The sequence below is a fragment of the Otolemur garnettii genome, unplaced genomic scaffold, assembly GCF_000181295.1.
Source record: "Otolemur garnettii isolate 467f Iridium unplaced genomic scaffold, OtoGar3 scaffold00140, whole genome shotgun sequence".
In the NCBI taxonomy this organism is placed as follows: Eukaryota; Metazoa; Chordata; class Mammalia; order Primates; family Galagidae; genus Otolemur; species Otolemur garnettii.
The window spans coordinates 4,156,702-4,176,060 of record NW_003852535.1 but is presented as its reverse complement, the minus strand read 5'-3'; the positions used below and the strand labels follow the sequence as shown (position 1 = coordinate 4,176,060).

General features: G+C 43.7%; 1 protein-coding gene and 1 non-coding gene across 2 annotated transcripts; both read left to right on the top strand.

The window, feature by feature from the left end:
• Window positions 1–2,632: 2,632 nt before the first annotated feature.
• On the top strand, window positions 2,633–5,561 carry LOC111728060 (mammaglobin-B-like). Its single transcript, XM_023518458.1, has 3 exons — window positions 2,633–2,687; window positions 3,965–4,152; window positions 5,523–5,561. Exons 1-3 carry the CDS (start codon window positions 2,633–2,635, stop codon window positions 5,559–5,561), a joined length of 282 nt encoding a protein of 93 aa, XP_023374226.1.
• A 5,398-nt stretch (window positions 5,562–10,959) lies between these two features.
• LOC111728104 lies at window positions 10,960–11,065 on the top strand. The gene has a single exon (XR_002775499.1). It is a non-coding gene; the product is annotated as a U6 spliceosomal RNA (small nuclear RNA).
• The last annotated feature ends 8,294 nt before the right edge of the window (window positions 11,066–19,359 follow it).

Below are 19,359 nucleotides of genomic sequence, written 5' to 3'. Positions count from 1 at the left end.
GGATGCCCTTGATTGCCTTTTCTTCCCTAATTGCGATGGCTAAAACTTCCATTACGATGTTAAAGAGCAATGGAGACAATGGGCACCCTTGCCTTGTTCCAATCCTCCAATTTCTTAACTGCATTTGGGGACCTGAGTCAAAGTCCCTTTTTGGAGAGAATTCACACCAACGATGCAGTATTCTGAACTATTGCTTTTATTCTCCCTGTAAAGGGTGGTATGCAAAAGGGTCTACTCTGTTACAGGGTTACTGTTAATTGATTCACCAGAGAATGATCAGGTGTCTGGACAAACATGGAGATTAGTGGGGCCCGTGTCCCTGATGGGGGTGCTCTTTAGAAGAAAAAGAACCTCTGCCAGGAGGTGGCAGGGCAGGTTCATAAGGACAGGGGCGAAGCCCTCCATAGGTTCTGGCCAAGGAGATAGTTTCCCATTTCACCATCAAAGTCCTACTCTCCCCTTTGGAATGAAGAAGGCCAGCCATGGCCAATTGCATAAAAGTTTCCTTCTCCTACTGTGTTTCTTCTTCCTAAATCAGGTTAGTTCTTCACAGCTGTGGCTCTAGATGAATGATGGAAATATGCCACGTGTAATCCAGACAGCAAACTCCCAATTCTCAGGAAATTAAGAACAGACTCTACTCTCCTTTTTGTAAACCTGAGCTAACTGTATTTTTCTTGTTTGTGTCACCTTTACCTCAACCCTGTTTAAACTGGGATGGGCTTTCTGTCCTGTGAACTTGTCCTGTCCTATCAGAGTTCTCATATCAGTGGTTCTCAACCTGTGGGTCGCAACCCACAGTAACTGTATTAAAGGGCCACAGCATCAGGAAGGTTGAGAACCACTGCTCTCCATTGCTCTCTTCTCCCCAGAGGGCAAACCATCACTGCCTTTATTATTATTGCTATTTTTGTAGAAATAGAGTCTCACTTTATTGCCCTCAGTAGAGTGCCATGGTGACACAGCTCACAGCAAGTTCCAGTTACTGGACTTAGGCGATTCTCTTGCCTCAGCCTCCCCAGTAGCTGGGACTACAGATGCCTGCCACAATGCCCAGCTGTGTTTTGTTGTTGTTGCAATTCAGCCGAGGCCGGGTTTGAACCTGCCAACCTTGGTATATCGGGCCAGCACCCTACTCACTGAGCCACAGGTACCACCCTACTGCCTTTATTTTTTTAACCTTGTCAAGTGTCATCTGCCCTTAGGCCACTGCACTTGCTATTCTCTCTGCCCAGAACACTCTCCTGAATCTGTTCCTGCATATGGCCGTCCACTCATCCAAGCTGGTGCTAAAATGGCACCTTGTCCCACGGGCTGTCTCGGATATACACAGGATGTCTATTACAGCATCTGCTTATGTCTTTGCCACAATTGCCATTTTCCGGTATCTCTGACTGGTTTGTAGGTTGTCCGTTGGCTTCCTTTGCTAGAAAGCAAGGTCCACAAGAGCAAGCACCTGGTCTCCCTTGTTCCTATTACTGAATCTGTAGCAAGTAGCTCAGGGCCCAGCTCATAGGAGAAGCTCAGTAGTGAGGTGCTCAGCGATGAAGGGGGGCATGCTTGGAAACTGTCATGTATTCATGATCATCTCATATCGAACCACATGGCAGAGCTTGTACACAGTGTCTATCATCCTTATAAAAAGTCGGCACTGCGTCGTTTATACCTATTTCACAAAAGAGGAAAAGAAAACTCATAGATGCCAGCTGTGTAACTTACACAAAGACTTGTCATGACTCTGTGCAGCCTCCAGGATCCAAAAACACATCTGCATGAGCCCAAATCCCATTATCATATGTAGTTTAGCAATGCCTGCCCTGAGCACACAGTTACTTTACTAACTCACCACAGCCTGTGAATCAGTGCAAGGAAATGCCCCAAAGGCAACAATCCACTAAACAAAAATTGATAAATACATTATGGAGTGAATGTATAAAGTTGAATTAAATTAGTGAGGTAATTCTGGTGAAGAAGAAAACAAAGGCGAAAACAAGCAAACAAACGAACCCCCCTACTTTTATTAGAGTTTAGATCTTAATGAATTTTCTTCAAAACCAAAACACTTTTCCTGAAAAAAGAATGTCTATGGGTGAGGAAGGGCTGCCCCTCAAAGGATGGATACGGTATTGCAGCCAGCCCACCTGTGCTTCATAGAGGACAGACAGACCTACAGGCTGTGAAGCTGCACCTTGAAGAACAAGGAATAAAAGAAGAGGTCAAAGATGAAGAGCAGCAGGAGGAAAAAGACTAGAAGAAGGAACAGAAATAGACCACAATTTTAACAACAGTGATGACAGCACAGGCTCGCACTGTTGGATTTGTTTTAGAGTTTGGAAAACACTTTCACATCCATTTTGCCTACAGCTGCCTGTCATTACTGCAGTCCCCAAATTGTCCTGGGTCCAAACATCACTGGCTTCTTGGTTTCTACCCTGGCTGGCTGGGTTCCTCTTGGTGTGCATGATTGTTTCCTGGTCCTGGGCCAGGCAGCATCTCTGACTCATTCCCTCCTTCCTGGCAGGGACTGTGCTGCCTGGCTGGGGATAAATAGAGCCACCTCGGAGCTCCCACCACAGTCACTTCCTTGTTCCCTGCCACACGCGACTGGACAACCAACTGCATTAGTGCCACCATGAAGCTGCTGACTGTCTTCCTACTGGCTGCTCTCCCCTTCTGCTGCTCTGCAGGTGAGCCCTGTGCAAAGGATGGCCTGTGGGCTGGGGGCGTTGCCCGGACCCCTGTGGGAGAACTCTGCATCCCCAAGCCCCAGCACAGGGAAGCTCCAGGACGAAGGGTCTGCATGCAATAGACCTCAGGATCACGTTAGTTCCAGACAAAAGGTAGTTCCCCTTGCCTTGCAGAGGAGCTGCACTTAGCGTCTCATTGCTTTCAGGGTGTCCCACCAGGGTCACAGTGATCATAACAACCAGCATGAGTCTCAGGGATGACTACTGGAATTAGCTATTTCACTGGGGCAAAGGGAAGACGTGATTGAAAGCCCCACGCCATCTGCATCCAGAAACCAGGAAAAAAAAAATCATGAGTTTCCTAAAATATGGAAGGAAAAGGCTCAGACTCCAGGGTGTGACCCGGTGTCTCTCACCCTGCGGGTGTCACTGTGAGTTTGCAAAGTTGATCTAAGCCCTTTTGGGATGTCACCAAATCCCAGGTCTTTCCTGCTCAGAGCAGACTGGGGAGGAGAACTCACACTCTCTGGGGCTCCCTCAAGCAGTGAGGATCCAGGGGAAGGAGAAAGCCCTGGCAGCACTTATGGGAATGTCCCGTCACAGAGGGAGCTGCCTTGTAGGATTTATAAATCCTGTTTACAGTCCCACCTCATTTGTTCCCGGAGCGGGTGCAGGTGGGCAAACAAGTGATCTGCTCACAGTCCACTGCACGGAAGTTGCAGAGCCAGAGTACAGCCAGCTCATGTGACCCCAGGTCAGGAGCTCTTTCCCCTCCACCACAGGGGTGAGCACAGCAGATCATTTCACAAAGGAAAATCTGTGATTTGTTCTTTGTTGTTGTGACAAGATTGAGAGTCAAGTCAAGGTAGTGGGAGATATTCTAGACTCAATACTTTTATAATGGGCAGGAATCCTGCTTGATGCTCTGCATGGTAATAGGGAATCCTTACACGACTTTGAACCAAGAATGATCCGATAATGTTTAACATGTTCCACAAAGTCTGAGCCTCTCAATTCCCTAGTGTCCTCGATAACCAATGAGTCGTAGGGGTTGGCTTCTCGGGACGTGAGAGGCTGTAGAAGCATATTCAGGATGTAAAGGGAACCCCAGAGCCTGAGTCTACTCTCCTGGGATTGGGAACTCTAGAGCACGCACCATGGCCTTTCTGAATTTCAGCCCCTGCTGGGATGTCCAAAGATCACTGGTATCATAGGGATGTTCTAAGGTGGGTTCACACTTCTGGTCATGAGCCAATGTTGTCATGCTCTGTCCTCAGGTTCTGGCTGCCAACTTCTTGAGGATTTAGTTAAGAAGACACTAGATCTAGATGTGTCTGTACCTGACTACAAAAATGCGATGCAGGACTTTACCGACGGTGAAAAGGACAAAAATGCTGTTGAGGAATTTAAACAATGTTTTCTCAGCCAGTCAAAAGAAACTCTGACAAATTTTGGAAACATGATGGTAATTTTGGTCTTTTCTCATGTACCTTTTAACATCACTGACCAGGAACAAGGAAGCTCTAAATCTGGCACCAGGGACTGGTGAACAAGGGTTAAATACATCACTTCATTTAAATGTCTCCCTAGGTGGTTTCCCACTTTGTTTTGAAAATGTTAAATGAATGATAAATGGGAAAAGCACAGGCGGGACAAGAAAGCTCCATAAGTGGGTGCCCTACCCCTCAGCTCCACAGTCTATGTTCAGACACAAACACAGGAACGCACATGTACACACACACACACACACACACACATGAACACACATGGTGACAGAGACAAATGTATTTTCCATGAAGAAAAAAAAATCCAGTTTCTAGGATTCGCTTACTTGTAGGAGAACCCAACAAAGAAAGTGGCCTCTTTATGTAAAATTAGAAAAATGGTCTTAAAATATTCTTTTGCAGAGTCTGGAGTATGCCATTCATACATATTATACATATTCCAATATAAAGACTTTAACATGAGTGTCTGAACAACCAAGGTTTCTTACTATACTTGATTGTAAATAATGCACCATTTAATTAAGTGCCTCATGAAATGGAAAGTGTAGTTCATGGGTATTAAACCAGCATGGGTGAAGGATTATTTAAAAGACATATCAATTGTTATAATTAGGAGATTATCTGTCTAGTTTTACATACATGTTATTTAGAACCTTTTTAGCATTTAATTCATATCCATATATTCCATTTAAAACACCCCATAGGAGAGAATTTAGAAATACACTCCAAATTTTAAGAATAAAATGGAACATGATTTGCAACTTAGGATGGTGGGAGTAGTTTTTCTTTTACATCAAAATTATATTAATTTTCTTTGTTGTAGTTCTCTAAGAATTTGTGTTTCACAAAGGTGATGGTGGAGAGCCTTAGTGTGTCAAGATATTTCTAAATTTTTAGATCATGCAAGAACTCAAAACCATCCCCTGGTTATATTTGAGGTGAGATTTCAATAATTTTGTGTCGAGAAAGTGATATCAGAAACAGATTACATCCGAAGGTCTTCAATGGATAGTACATGCATCATATGAATTGGATAAGTTATTTTAAAGAACAGAGATCTTGGAGAAAAAAATGATTAAAGCTGTCCCCCCCCCCCCACGAAAAAATCCAGAAATATCAGCACTTCTTAGGTATTAATAAACATCTCCTGACAAATATGAATAAAAGAGGAGATAATTCACATTTTGCTTCCAGACCTAATTTTGGGGGGACAAAAAAATTGTTTGTGGACAATTCAGGAAAATAACAGGAAGAAAAGGTTCTGGATTCCCATATTTGACTTTGACAGAGAGTTCAACATGTAAGTGACATATCTGTGTTTGTTTTCCAGCAAATCATGTACAACAGCAAATTCTGTTTCAACTTTTAACTTCCCACAAGAACTTTGCCTCAGACACCACAGATCATCATTGCTGATTGCTTGAAACCACAACTTTCTTTCTTCTTTTGTTCTTTTAAGTGGAAACTGCAAGACGCTTGTTGAAACCTCAGATCTATCTTTATTTCAATAAACTAACTGCAGAATACTTAAGTTCTTTTTGTTCTCTAAAACTAGAGGCTTTCCAAGGCCTTCCATGTTGGGGTGCTTGTGGGGGGTAGACATAAACCAGGATGGGGGTACTCAGTGAGGGGCTGAGGGCTCTCAAGGCACTTTCCTCCACAATCTGCTGCCCAAACCCTGGGCTCCCTCTGGAAGGTGCTTTCCTTCCCCTCACCCCACCACCTGCCCATAGACCCTCTGTGATTTCCTCTGGCTCTTGGGTTATGATGTGAGGATGTGCTCAGAGTCCCCTGCCTATCCTGGACCCTGTTGGCCACGGCTGGGCTCGTCTGTGATCACCCTAAGCTGACCTGGGGGTGCAGGGCTGGGACCATGTGCAACCTGTCAGGTGAAGCAGAGTGGGCCCCACCTTGCCTTAAAATTTTGATATTTGCTCATCATGGATTGGGGCATTAATTTTGGTATTTGAAACCATTGCATTAAAATATTACCTATCCTGATTACTGAGTTTTATAACACCCCTCGAAATTATGTGACATCCCCTCATCCTGTCCCTGCAAGTGGAGAGGGGTCCATGTTCTCCTTCCCCACAAGGAGCTGCACAGACAACGGGATCAAGGGTGTGTGTGTGTGTGTGTGTGTGTGTGTGTGTGTGTAGGAATCAGCAGAGTGAGTGATTTTTAAGTTACTCCTGAGGGCTCCTTCATGTCCCCGTGCTCAGCATTCCTCTCACCAGTGTAGGTATTGTCACTCTCCCCTCAGCCTGCCCCTTGCCTTCCCTGGGTTGTCCTCTCAGCCCAGAGGACCCTGGACAATTGACCCCAGGACAATTCAGCTCCCACTGGATAACTCTTCTATCATAGACAGCAAGTAGGAGATCCAGGCCCCTCAAAATTTTTAGATATCAAAGAAAATGTTATAATTTAAAAAATCATATCTTGAAGTACATATAAAAATACTGAGTTTATATCAGTGAATCCAGCCTGATGTATACTCACTGCTGTACCAATGTGGTTGTAAGATAGGATGGTGGGTATGTTTCTGGGGAAGCGGCCCACAAGAGCCAAAGCACCCGGGATTCAGGGAAGTCACAGTGAAGCCCTCACTCCTGTCCTTCTCCAGAGCCCCTCAGGGTCCATGATACCCATGTATCCTGCACCTTAAAAGGTACTATTTGTCACAAACATATGTGCATGATTATTCTGGAGCTTCTAGGCCTTGCTTGGTCCCTCCAGGGAAGGTGTTCCTGCCGGTTCTACCCTGCAGACATGGGGACCACTGTCTGCTGTCTGTCACTTAGACCATGAAAAGGGAAGAAATGGAAGAAGCGATTCTGAGTCAGGAACTAGAGAGTGGCCTCCCAGATATGCAGGGAACAAGGCTGTGCTCAGAGATGGGGCCTGGCCCATATCACTGGTAACCGTGTATTTTTCTAGATAGGAGTAGAACATTTTTTTTTTTTTTTTTAGAGACAGAGTCTCACTTTATCGCCCTCAGTAGAGTGCTGTGGCATCACAGCACAGAGCAGTCTCCAGCTCCTGGGCTTAGGCGATTCTCTTGCCTCAGTTTCCCGAATATCTGAGAATACAGGTGCCCACCACAATGCCTGGCTCTTTTTTCGCAGTTTGGCCGGGGCCAGGGTCGAACCTACCACCCTTGACATATTGGGCCGGTGCTCTACTCCCTGAGCCACAGGCACTGCCCCCAGGAGTGGAACCTTTTACTGTAAGAACAGAGGGACGCCAAGGAGGAAATCCGGGGGATAAAGAGGACTTTTGTGGCTGAAATTCCCATTCACTAACCCACATTCATCACTGCTTTGGAAGTGAGGAAAGGCCTCCGCTTCTGACCTGATGAAATTATTTGAAGGGAGCTGAGTAGAGAACTGTGAGTCAAGTTTGGCCATGGGAGCAGAGGAGATATTTGTGGTCCTCATGCTTTTTAAAGTGTAGAGCTTTTCTGACACTAAAAATTTTGAGAACCATTGATACCATATTGCAAGGGACACACATGAGCATTGGTCTTGGTGCGTATTTTGAAGGATATTCATAACATCCCTCTCTGTGACTGTCACATACATTTAACAATATTTATATCTACAAAGGAAAGGCGTGAGAAAGTGAAAGATGATAGGAGGGTGGCAGGGAAGGCCTCACTGAGTGGGAGGCATTTGAGTAAAAAGCAAGGAGGTGAAAGAAATCGAAGCAAAATCGGGTTTTACAAAGTATTCCTCCATAATCCACATGCCTTCCTGTGTTAAAAATACGAGTAAAAGCAAGTATTGTTTTTTAATTTCAGGTTAATATGAGGGTACATTCAATTAGGTTACATTACTTGTGTTTATAGGGTAGAGTCCAAGTCTGAGGTGTAGCTGAATCCTACAGGAAGTGTGCCATAGACCTCTGCGCAGTACCGACAGGTGGGAACTTACTGAACCCCATCTCCCTCTTCCCCCTTCTTGAATTTAATTGTGTTTTTGTCTTGTGTGGACTTATAACCGGTCTCCTATTTTCAGATTAGTACATGGAATACTTGCCCTTCCATTCTTGAGATCCTTTACTTATGGCAAGGTTCTCCAAATTCATCCAGGGATATACAAAAGATGCAAAGTCTCCATCATTTTGATTGCTGAGTAGTATTCCATGGTAGATATATATATATATATATATATACCACAGCTTATTAATCCATTCATGGGTTGATGGGCACTTGGGTTGTTTCCACATCTTTGCAATTGTAAATCAAGCTACTATAAATATTTGAGTGCAAATAGCCTTATAGTAAAATGATATTTTTTTCTTCTGTGTCCATACCCACTAACAGGATTGTGGGATCAAACGGATGTTCTTTGAGGATGCTCCATTCTTCTTTCCAAAAAGGCTGTACTACTTTGCAATCCCACCAACAGTGCATAAGTGTATACACCCCCCACTCTGCACCCACGCCAGCATTTGCAGCTTTGTGACCTTGTGATGTGAGCTATTCTCACTGGTGTTAGGTGGTTCTCTCAAAGTTTTTTTGATTTGCATTTCTCTGATGATTAGGGATGATGAGCATTTTTTCATGTGTTTGTTGGCCCTTCATCTGTCTTCTTGGGAAAAGGTTCTGTTTATGTCTCTTGCCCATTGACTAATGGGGTTGTTTGCTCTTTTTTTGTTGATTTGCTTGATTTCTTTTTATCTTCTTTGTATATTCCAGCTCTTTCTCTGATTCATAATTAGCAAATATCTCCTCCCATTCTGAAGGGTGGCTGTTTTCTTTGTTGATTATGCCCTTAGAGGTGCAGAAGCTTTGTGGCTGGATCAGGGTCCATTTATTTATTTTGGTTGTCAGTGAAGTTGCCAGTGGGGTCTTCATCACGAGTTCTTTCCCAAAGCCCGCATTGGTCACTTTTTATTTCATACTTTCCTCCAGGGCTTTTTTCTCTTTTTTAAAATCTTTTCTGGTCTTAGATTTAAATCTTTTGTACAGTATGAGTTAATTTTTGTAAGCGGTGAAAGTGCAGGTCCAGTTTTAGTCTTTTCGTGTGGCTAACCAGCTCTCCCAGCACCACTTATTAAACAGAGATTCTTTCCCCTGTGCATGCTTTTGTTTGGTTCATGGAAGATCTGATGGTCTATGCGGCTGGTTTCATCTGTAGGTTCTTTATTCAGTTCCATACACCTATGTGTCTAGTTTTGTGCCAATAACAATCTGTTTTTATTACTATAGATTTATAGCATAACCTGAAGTGTGGAAATGTGATGCCCCAAGATTTGGTTTTATTTTGTAGAATTGCACTGGGTTGAGGATTTTTTTTATCTATTTTTATACAAATGGAGAAAATTATTTTTTCACGTTCTGCAATATATGACTGTGGCGTTTTTGTTTATTTGTTTGTTTTTGAGACAGAGTCTCTGTCACCCTGGATAGAGTGCTGTGTTGTCATAGCTGACAGCAACCTCAAACTCTTGGACTGGAGTTATCCCCTTGTCTCAGTTTCCTGAGTAGCTGAGATTATAGGCACCTGACAGAATGCATGGCTAGTTTTACTATTTTTAGTAGAGGTGGGGTCATACTCTTGCTGAGACTGGTCTTAAACTCCAGAGCTTAGGCGATCCACCCACCTCAGCTTCCCAGAGGGCTAAGATTACAGGTGTGAGCCACCACGCCTGGCTGACACTGGTGTTTTAATGGGAACTGCATCAAATCTATAGATCGCTTTGAGTAAATGCAGACATTTTAACAATATTGATTCTTCAAGCCATGATAATGGCACATTCTTCCATTTGTTATCGTTTTCTTTTCTTTCTTTCTCTTTCTCTCTCTCTCTCTCTTTCTCTCTTTCTCTCTCTCTTTCTCTCTCTTTCTTTCTCTCTTTCTTTCTTTCTTTCTTTCATCTCAAGCTGTTGCCCTGGGTAGAGTGCCATAGCATCACAGCTCACAACCTAAAAATCTTGGACTTAAGCTGTTCTCTTGCCTCAGCCTCTCAAGTAGCTGGGATTAGAGGCTCCCACCACAATGCCTGGCTATTTTTTTGTTGCAGTTGTCATTGTTGTTTAGCTGGCCCACGCTGGGTTTGAACTCATCAGCCTCAGTATATGTGGCCAGCGCCATAACCACTGAGCTACGGGCACTGGGCGCCACCATGCAGCTTCTTTTCTCAGTGTTTCATAGTGCTCTGTACAGAGATCCTTCACATCCTTTATTAGGTACATTCTCAGGTATTTCACTTTCTGTGAAGCTACTGTGAAGGGTATTGTGTCTTCAATTGATTCTCAGCTTGACTGCTGTTGGCATATATCACGACTACTGATTTGTAGACATTTGATTTTATATTCAGAGATGTTTTTGTATTTCTTGATTACTTCCAGGAGACTTATGGTTGAGTCTTTTGGATTTTCTAAGTATAGGATCATATCTTCTGCAAAGAGTGGAAGTTTGACCTCCTGTATTTGTGTTTGGATACATTTGATCTCCTTCTCTTGCCTGATTGCATTGACTAGGATTCAGTAATAGGCCTCTTGGTCTACAGTATTGGTCTATAGTCTTTCTTTGTTGAATCCTTTCTTGGTTTTAGTATCTGGGGTATATTTGCTTTGTGGAGGAGTTGGGGAGCGTTTTGTCTTTCTTAATGTTTTTGAATAACACAGGTATGAGTTGTTCTTTGAAAGTTTGGTAGAATTCTGGTTTGAAATCATCTTGTCCAAGTCTTTCTTTTGTTGGAAGCTTTTATATTGTTGCCATTTTGGTGCTTGATACTAGTCTGTTCAAGATTTCAATGTCTGTGCTTGCTTCAGGAGCACATATACTAAAACTCAAACGATACAGGGAATATTAGCATGGCCCCTGCACAAGGAGACACTCAAGTTCATGAAGTGTTCCATATTTTGTTGTATTTACCTGGACGGATCTGGAGAAACTCCTCTTAAGAAAAGTATCACAAGAATGGACAAGTAAGTGTCCAATGTACTCAATATTAATGTGAAACTAGTAGGTGAACAATTACATGCCCCATAAGAGAAAACCAAAACTACTTCAAGAAGCGTGGGAAAATGAGGAGGGAAGGGGTTTGGTAAGCTGTCACCGAATGGGTACAATGTAGATGTATATGGCCCTCCTCTTGGGTGAAGGGCTCAACTACACTTTGGACTTTACCTAAACAATGCAACCTGATTATCTGCACCCATATATTAATCTGAATATTATAAAAAGAGTTCTATTTCTTCCAGGTTTAGTCTAGGGAGGTAGTGCGAATCCAGGAATTTGTCCATTTCCTCCCCATTTTCAAATTTCTAAGCACAGAGGTTTTTTTTTTTTTTTAGACGGAGCCTCAAGCTATCCCCCTGGGTAGAGTGCCATGGCATCACAGCTCACAGCAACCTCCAGCTCCTGGGCTCAAGCGAGTCTCCTGCCTCTGCCTCCCAAGTAGCTGGGACCACAGGCACCCGCCACAAGGCCCGGCCATTTTTTGGTTGCAGCCATCATTGTTGTTTGGCTGGCCCGGGCTGGGGATTCGAACTCGCCACCTTAGGTGTATGTTGCTGGCGCCCCAGCGGCTTGAGCCACAGGTGCCGAGCCAGCACAGAGGTTTTTGTAGTGTTCAGTGAAGATCTTTTGTGACTCTGTGATATCTGTTGTTATTTCCCCTTTTTTTTGTACCTGACTGTGGTTATTAAAGATCTTACTTTTCTTTTCTGGTTAATCTGGGCAAAGTTTTATCCATTTTATTTATCGTTTCAAGCAACCAACTTATCGTTTCATTAATATTCTGAATGTTTTATTTTGTTCTCCATTTCATGTAGTTGTGATCTAATTTTGGTTGTTTCTTTTCTTCTCTTTGGTTTGGGATAGGATTGGTCTTCTTTTTTCATTTGCTTGAGATAATTCATTAGATAATTGCTTTGTGTTCTTTTGGGCTTGTGGATGTGGGCATTTAAAGTGCTAAATTACCCTCTTGGACTGCTTTTGCTGTACCCCATAGATTTTGGTAGTTTGTGGTTTCATTCATTCATTTTTATTTCATTTCATTCATTTTATTCAAGGAATCTAATGATTTCTTCCTTCTTTATCTCTGCCTTAATTCAGCTATCATTTAGCAAATCGTTGTTTAGTTTCTATGACTTCATGTGGGGATGTGTCTTTCTGTTAGAATTGAGATCTACTTTAATTCCATTGTGTTCTGTGACGACGGAAGGTATGATTTCTATTTTTTTTATTTGTTGAGATTTGATTTGTGTCCTAGGATATGATCTCTCTTGGAGAATGATCCATGAGCTGATGAGAACAACACATATTCAGTGGAGTGTGGTAGAGTGTTTTTTATATGTCTGTTAAGGCCATTTTTTCTAGAGTTATATTTAAGTTCATTATTTTTTTGTTTAGTTTCTGCTTCAGGATCTGTCCAGTTCTGTCAATGGGATGTTGAAGTCCCTGAAAATTATGGTGTTGTAGGATATCACACTGTTCTAATAGAATATGGTTCATTTTATAAATCTAGGGTCATTAATGTTGGATGCATAAATATTTAGGATTGAAATGTCCTCTTGTTGCATTGTTCCCTTGACTAAGATATAGTGATCATCTTTGTCTTTCGTTACTTTCTTAGCTTTAAAGTCCACTTGCATCCCTCAGTTTCTTGCAGTTTCCGTTTGTCTGATATATTATTTTCCAGTCCTTCACCCTAAGTCTAGATTTGTCCTTGTGGGTTAGATGTGTTTTCTGAAGGAAGTAAATACTTGGCTTGCATTTTTTTTCTAATCAGTCAGCCAGTTTGTGCCTCTTTAGTGGAGAGTTCAAGTTATTCACATTTATTGAGAGAATTCATAAGTAGAAGAGTTCTGTCCATCTTATTGTGTGGAGATCTAGTGCCTTGTTTTATCACTTGGGTGAAATTGTGGACGCTGGGGTTTGTTAATTTCGGAGTGTCTTTACCTTGCTGGTGGTCCATTGTGCTTGTCTGTGAAGAGTACCGGTCTAAGTACTCCATGTGGAGCAGGTCTTCTGGTGGCAAATGTACTCAATGTTTCCTTCCCAGGAAGGAATTTGATTTTTCCATGGAATATGCAGTGCACAGAATCTTAGGCTGGACATTATTTTGTTTGAGTATATTGAAAGTGGAAGCCCAATCTCTCTTGTCTTATAAAGTTTCAGCTTAGAAGTCTACTGTCACCCTAATGGATTTGCCACGATAGGTCAGTTGGTGGCTACCCTTGGCAACTTGGAGAGTTTTCTCTTTCATTTGGACTTTGGCCAGCTTAATAACAATGTGTCTAGGAGATGCTCTTTTTGAATTGAGTCGACCTGGGGTTTGATATCCATCTAAAAGGAGTGTGTCTGAATCTTTGGTGATGCTTGGGAAATTTTGGGTTAGGGTATCATCCAGTAGGGCTTCTATGCCAATGGTCCATCCTCTTCTCCTTCAGGGATACCTGCAATAGGTATGTTTGCACACTTCATGTTGTCCCATAATTCTCTATGAGATTTTACTCTCTCCTTTCCTGCCTCATTAAATGAGTGAGTTAGCTCAAAAGCCTTGTTTTCAAGCTCTGAGATAGTTTCTCCTCCATGGTCTAATCTGTTGTTGAAACCTACTATTGCATTTTAAAACTCCCTGAAGGACTTTTTCAACTTTTTAAGCTCTGTTATATCCTTTCTAATTTCGCTAGGCCTTTCATTCATTTCTTGGATGAAGCTTTGGATTTCCTTTTGGTGATTTTCACTTTCTCTTCAATTTTCTTCATCATTTTTGCCATTCATACTCGAAATTTCCTTTCCATCATTTCCATAATTTTTATATAGATGGGATCTTCAGTGATAGCTGTGCTGTGATCTCTGGGGGTGGTTGATCTGCTCTGATTTTTCATGTTGCTGTAGCTTTTTTGTTGGTTCCTCCTCACGTGTGGTTTATTCTTCCTTACTTTCTTCCTCTCTAACCTTCTCTCACTTCTTCCTTCCCCTCAATTTTCTTCATCTCTGTGCATTCAGGTTGAAACCCCCTTTTGGCACAGGGACTAAAAGAAGAGAAAAGAAAAGAAGAGAGTGAGAAAGAGAAAGAACAAAAGAGAAGAAAAGAAGGTTGTTAATGATAGACTGGCTGCGATGGCTCACACCAGCAATCCCAGCACTCTGGGAGATCAGAGCGGGAGGATCGCCCAAGTTCAGGAGCTTGTGACCAGCCTGAGCAAAAACGAGACTTGCCTCTATTAAAGGTAGAAAAAAACAACCATGCACCACAGCAGGGGACCTGCAGTCCCAGCCCCTTGAGGGGCTGAGGCAGGAAGGCCACTCAATCCCAAGGATTTGATGCTGTGATGAGTTAGGCTTATGCCACTTCACTCCAGCCCAGGCCTCAGAGCAAAACTCTGTCCAAAATAAAAATGTTATCTTGGGGGATGGTGCCTGTGGCTCAAAGGAGTAAGGCGCCAGCCCCATATGTTGGAGGTGGCGGGTTCAAACCCAGCCCCTCCAAAAAGTACAAACAAACACCACCACCACCAACAACAACAAAAAACGTTATCTTGGTTGCCTAAGGAAGTTATGAGAGAAAGTTGAGAAAAATAACAGAAATAGAAAAAGAGAACTGAAAAAATTTAAGAAAATATATTTCTCCTCAGTGAGAGATTATCAGAATGGAAAACAAGCATCCAATATACTCAACACTAATATGGAGCTAGTAGATGAATTACTACAGGCCCACAAGGCAAAAAAAACACAACTAAATTCAAATGCAGGGAAGGATGGAGAGGGGAGGGAGAAGGGAGTTTGGTGAGCTCTTGCCTATGAGGTACAATGTAGGGGTATTTGGCACACCCCCTTGGTGAAGGGCTCAACTGCAACTTGGAGTATTATTTAAGAAAAGCAATGCAACATAATCTGCACTCATATATTAATCTGAAAAAATAAATATACATATGTATTGCATGAACACTAGGTGGTGCTCCAGGATTAGTAAAAGAAAAAAGAAGAGAAGGACACTAAGTGGCACTCTGGATCAAAAAATAAATAAATAAATAAAAGAACTACATCCCCTTCTGGATGTGGTGGGGGCAGGAGGTTACTAGCCTGTTGTCTTGGAGAAACACTTTTGTTTTCCTAATGTTTTTAGTATTAATCTGGGCAACTCTGGCAGCTGCACCAGAGTGCAGTGAAAGGGCTGGGGAGATAAAGTCTTGAAGCTTCTGCCAGACTTTCTGGGAGACACAGCTCAGCTATGCAAATAGTACCTGGCATTTACAAGGGGAGAGGCAGAATCTCCCCAATCTGTCCCAGAGATGGCTGAGTGTAGAAGGCAGAGTCAAACCTGGTGCACAGTTGGTCCCTGGAAAGCTGTGCTAAACCCACCAGTGAGTGTCAGCTGGCTCCAGGCGCCACTGGTCTCAACTCCACTGTTGTTGCTCCTTTAAGTAAGGTGACAGAGCACAGGGAAACCGGGTTTCCTGCTGAGCAAGCTCCACATCCTGTGAGTGCCCCAGCCTGCAGCTCTATCCCAAGGAAATAGTATGCACTGTCTTCCACCCTCTGCCCAAGAGCTGGCTTCTGTGCACCTGAGAGTCCTGTGGGACTTCAGTTCCTCCTTGTTTCACATCTCACCCGTGCCTGGAGGGATAGGCCCTGTCAAAGTTTGGTCTGATCCACAGTCCACCCCTAACAGAGGACAGGGTGCAGGGTGGGGGATGTGGAGGAGAATCTCTGGTGGCCTCAATCTCGCAGGGTCTACAGATTGTAGGCTCTGTCCCTGGGCTGCTGCATTCCCTTGCACCTGCTATCAGCACAGGCCTTGCACCTTTCTTAGCCCTTTTGCTCCTGGTGTCCACTGCTGTGTCACTGTGCCATTACAATGTTATTTCGGGGTGGAACTATCCAGAAAGAGGTGGTGGGAGTCTCCTCTCCCCGAATATACCGAGTGGCTGAGAGGAGATGTCTCTACACCACTGTCTTGGAGCACTGTCCTCTCTTTACCAGTTGTTTTGACATTACTACCAACAAATGAAGAATCCGCCCCCACTCCATGGTTTTAAAAATAACATAAGATGGAATGACCATCGTCACTTCACCATTGTCCAGACAGAGTTTCATTTGCTTAGTTGAGAAAACATTTCAGTTCACTCATCAAGACCTTTGCAGTGAGATTTCATCTAGGATCTCTTGAAGAAATTCTCTGTATCCAGTCTCAGACACTTGTGGATTGACACCATGAGCCCACATCTGGCAGCCAGATTTGGAGAAGAAGCCAGAAGGAAATGGGCTCCTTGGTGAGGGCATGAAACTTTGTTGGAGTGCTTGCGTCAGCAGCACATATACTAAAATTGGAACAAAAGCTTTTGGACATGTGATCTTCTCACCTTCTTATATCCCAGTCAGGACAGAGACTCAGAAGGATTATGGTATATGGCCTAGATGCTCCATTCCTGGAAAAAGACTCAGGCTCTGGAATTTGCTATACGTCCTGCGACATCCACCTCTTTCCTCCCCAGCCCAGAAAAGTAAAAACTTATGGAACCTTGGTTAATGAGGAAGCTTGAGTGAAGGCTGGGGGAATGTATTAAACATTACCTGGTCTTCCTTGGTACAAAGTCATGCAGTGACTCCCTATTATCACACAGAGCATCAAGCAGGATTTCTACCCATTAAAGAAGTATTAGGTCTAGAATATTTTCTGCTAGCTTGACTGGACTTGACTTGACTCTCAATCTTGTCACAAGAAAGAACATAACACAGAACTTCCTGTTTGTGAAGAGATCTGCTGTGGCCACCCCTGTGGTGGAGGGGAAAGAGCTCAGGACCTGGGTTCATGGAGTTGGTCATACTCTGGCTCTGCCATTTCTGTGCAGTCAACTGTGAGAATATCACCTGTTTGCCCACCTGCACCTACCTGGGAACAAATGAGGTGGGAACATGAATGGGCCTTGTATATCGTACCAGGTCTGCTGCCGTCTTCCTGCCACTACAACATTTTCCTCCCCCTGGATCTTCACTGCTTGAGGGGAAGCCCCAGAGCATGTGAATTCCTCTCCCCAGGCTGCTTTAGGCAGGAAGGACCTGGGACCTGGGGGCATCCCAGAAGGGTTCAAATCAACCTGCAAATGCACAGGATGGGAGACCCAGGAGCACACTTGCAGCCTGAGCCATGATTGTTTCCTTGTTTCTAGATATGGATGCCCTGTGGCCTTCACTCATGTCTTTTCCTTGCCCCTGTGAAATAGTTAATTCCAATATTCAACCCTGAGACTCATGCTGGTTTTCATAGTCATTGTGACCCTAGTGGGACACCCTGAAGGCAATGAGACTCTGTATGCAGCTCTTCTGCAGGACAAAGCCCTCCAGGGCACTCCCTGTTGGTTTGTCTAGATTTGATGTGATCCTGTGGTCTAATGCATGCAGAACCTTCATCCTGGGGCTGACCTACTCTGGGGCTTGGGGATTCAGAGTTCTTCCAGAGGGGGCCCAGGCAATGCCCCAACCTACAAAGCTGCCCCCTGAACAGGGCATCAGAAGGGGAGGGCAGCCAGCAGGAGGATCAGCAGCAGCATCATGGTGGTGCTTATGCAGTTGGCTGTTCTGTGGCATGTGACAAGGAGGAAGGACATCCCTGCCTGTGGAGCTCCAAGACTGCTCTATTTATCCTCAGGCAAGTACCACAGTCCCTGTCAAGAATGAGGGAATGAGTTTGATGTGGTGCCTGGCCCAGGACAGGAAATAATCATGTACAACAAGGGGATCACAGCCAGGCATTGCAGAAACCATGAAGGCAGTGATTTTGGGGGACTGTAGTGATGACACCCAGCTTTAGGTAAAATGAATGTGAATACTGTTTTCCAGTCTCTAACAGTGTGAGCCTATTGGATTTGTGGTCTTCTTCTGTTCTTCCTTTTCTTCTTCCACTTTTTTCTCCAACTCTTCTTCATCTTCCTTTTCTTCTTCCTGTTCTTCAAGGTGTAGATGGCTTCACAGCCTGTATGTGTCTGTCCTCCAAGACGACAGCTGGGCTTGGGTGCAATACCGTAATTATCCTCTGGAGGGCAGCCCTTCCTTACCCGTAGACATTCCTTTTTCAGGAACGGTGTTTCAAGTCGTCTTTTGAAACTTACTAAGATCCGCTGAGCTTCTGAAAGTTGGGAGTTTGTTTAATTTCTCTTTTGTTTCTTTCTCCCCAGAATTACCTGGTTAATTCAACTTTACAAATTCACTGCATTAGGAATCTATGAATTAATTTTTGTTTAGTTCCATTGTGTTTGTAAGGTTTTCCTTCCACTCACTGATTCACAGGATGCTCTGAGTTAATAGAGAAACAGCTTGCTCAGGCAGGCAGTGCGGGCTCGCCAATGGTAATGGGATTTGGGCTCATGGAGATGTGGGATCTTGGAGGCCACACAGAGTCATGACAAGTCTTTGGTTAATCTACACAGCTGGTCTCTATGAGTTTTCTTTCCTTCTTTTATGAAATGGGTATACATGACACCATGCTGACTTTTTGGAAGGATGATAGACAGTGTATACAAACTTCTATAACACAGTCCAGTAGGAGATAACCATGAACACATGGCAGGTTCCATCCTTGCCCCCATTCATTGTTGAACACTTAACTATTGAACTTCTCCTATGACTGGCACCTGAGCTATTTGCTACGGAATCAGTTGTAGGAACACGTTAGACCAGGGGCTCATTCTTCTGGACTTTGCTTTCTAATAAGGAAGCCAGCAAAACAACCTACAAGTCAGTCAGAGATATTGGAAAGTGATAATCTTTGTAAAAACCCAGACTAGCCACACAAGCAGATGCTGTCATCGATGGGCTGCCCAGCATGCTGCAAGCATCTCAGGCAGCCTAGGGGCTAAGGTGGCATTTTAGCTCCAGCTTGGATGAGTGGACAGCCATATCCAGGGAGAGATCTGGGAAGAGTGTCCTGGGCAGAGGGAATGGCAGGTGCAGAGGCCTGAGGGCAAATGGAACTTGGCAAGGTATAAAAGAAAAAGCAGAGATGGTTTGCCTTCTGGAGATGAGAGAGGGACAGGGCAGCCTCATATGATAGAAAGTCCATCCCGGTTTAGTGAGGGAAGTGGAACAGGAAAACACAGCTGGCTCAGGTTTACAAGAAAGAGTACACAAGAGACTCAGAGAGCAGAGTCTGTTCTTAATTTCCTGAGAATTCAGGGTCTGCTGTCTGGATTACTCAGGACTTTCCAGC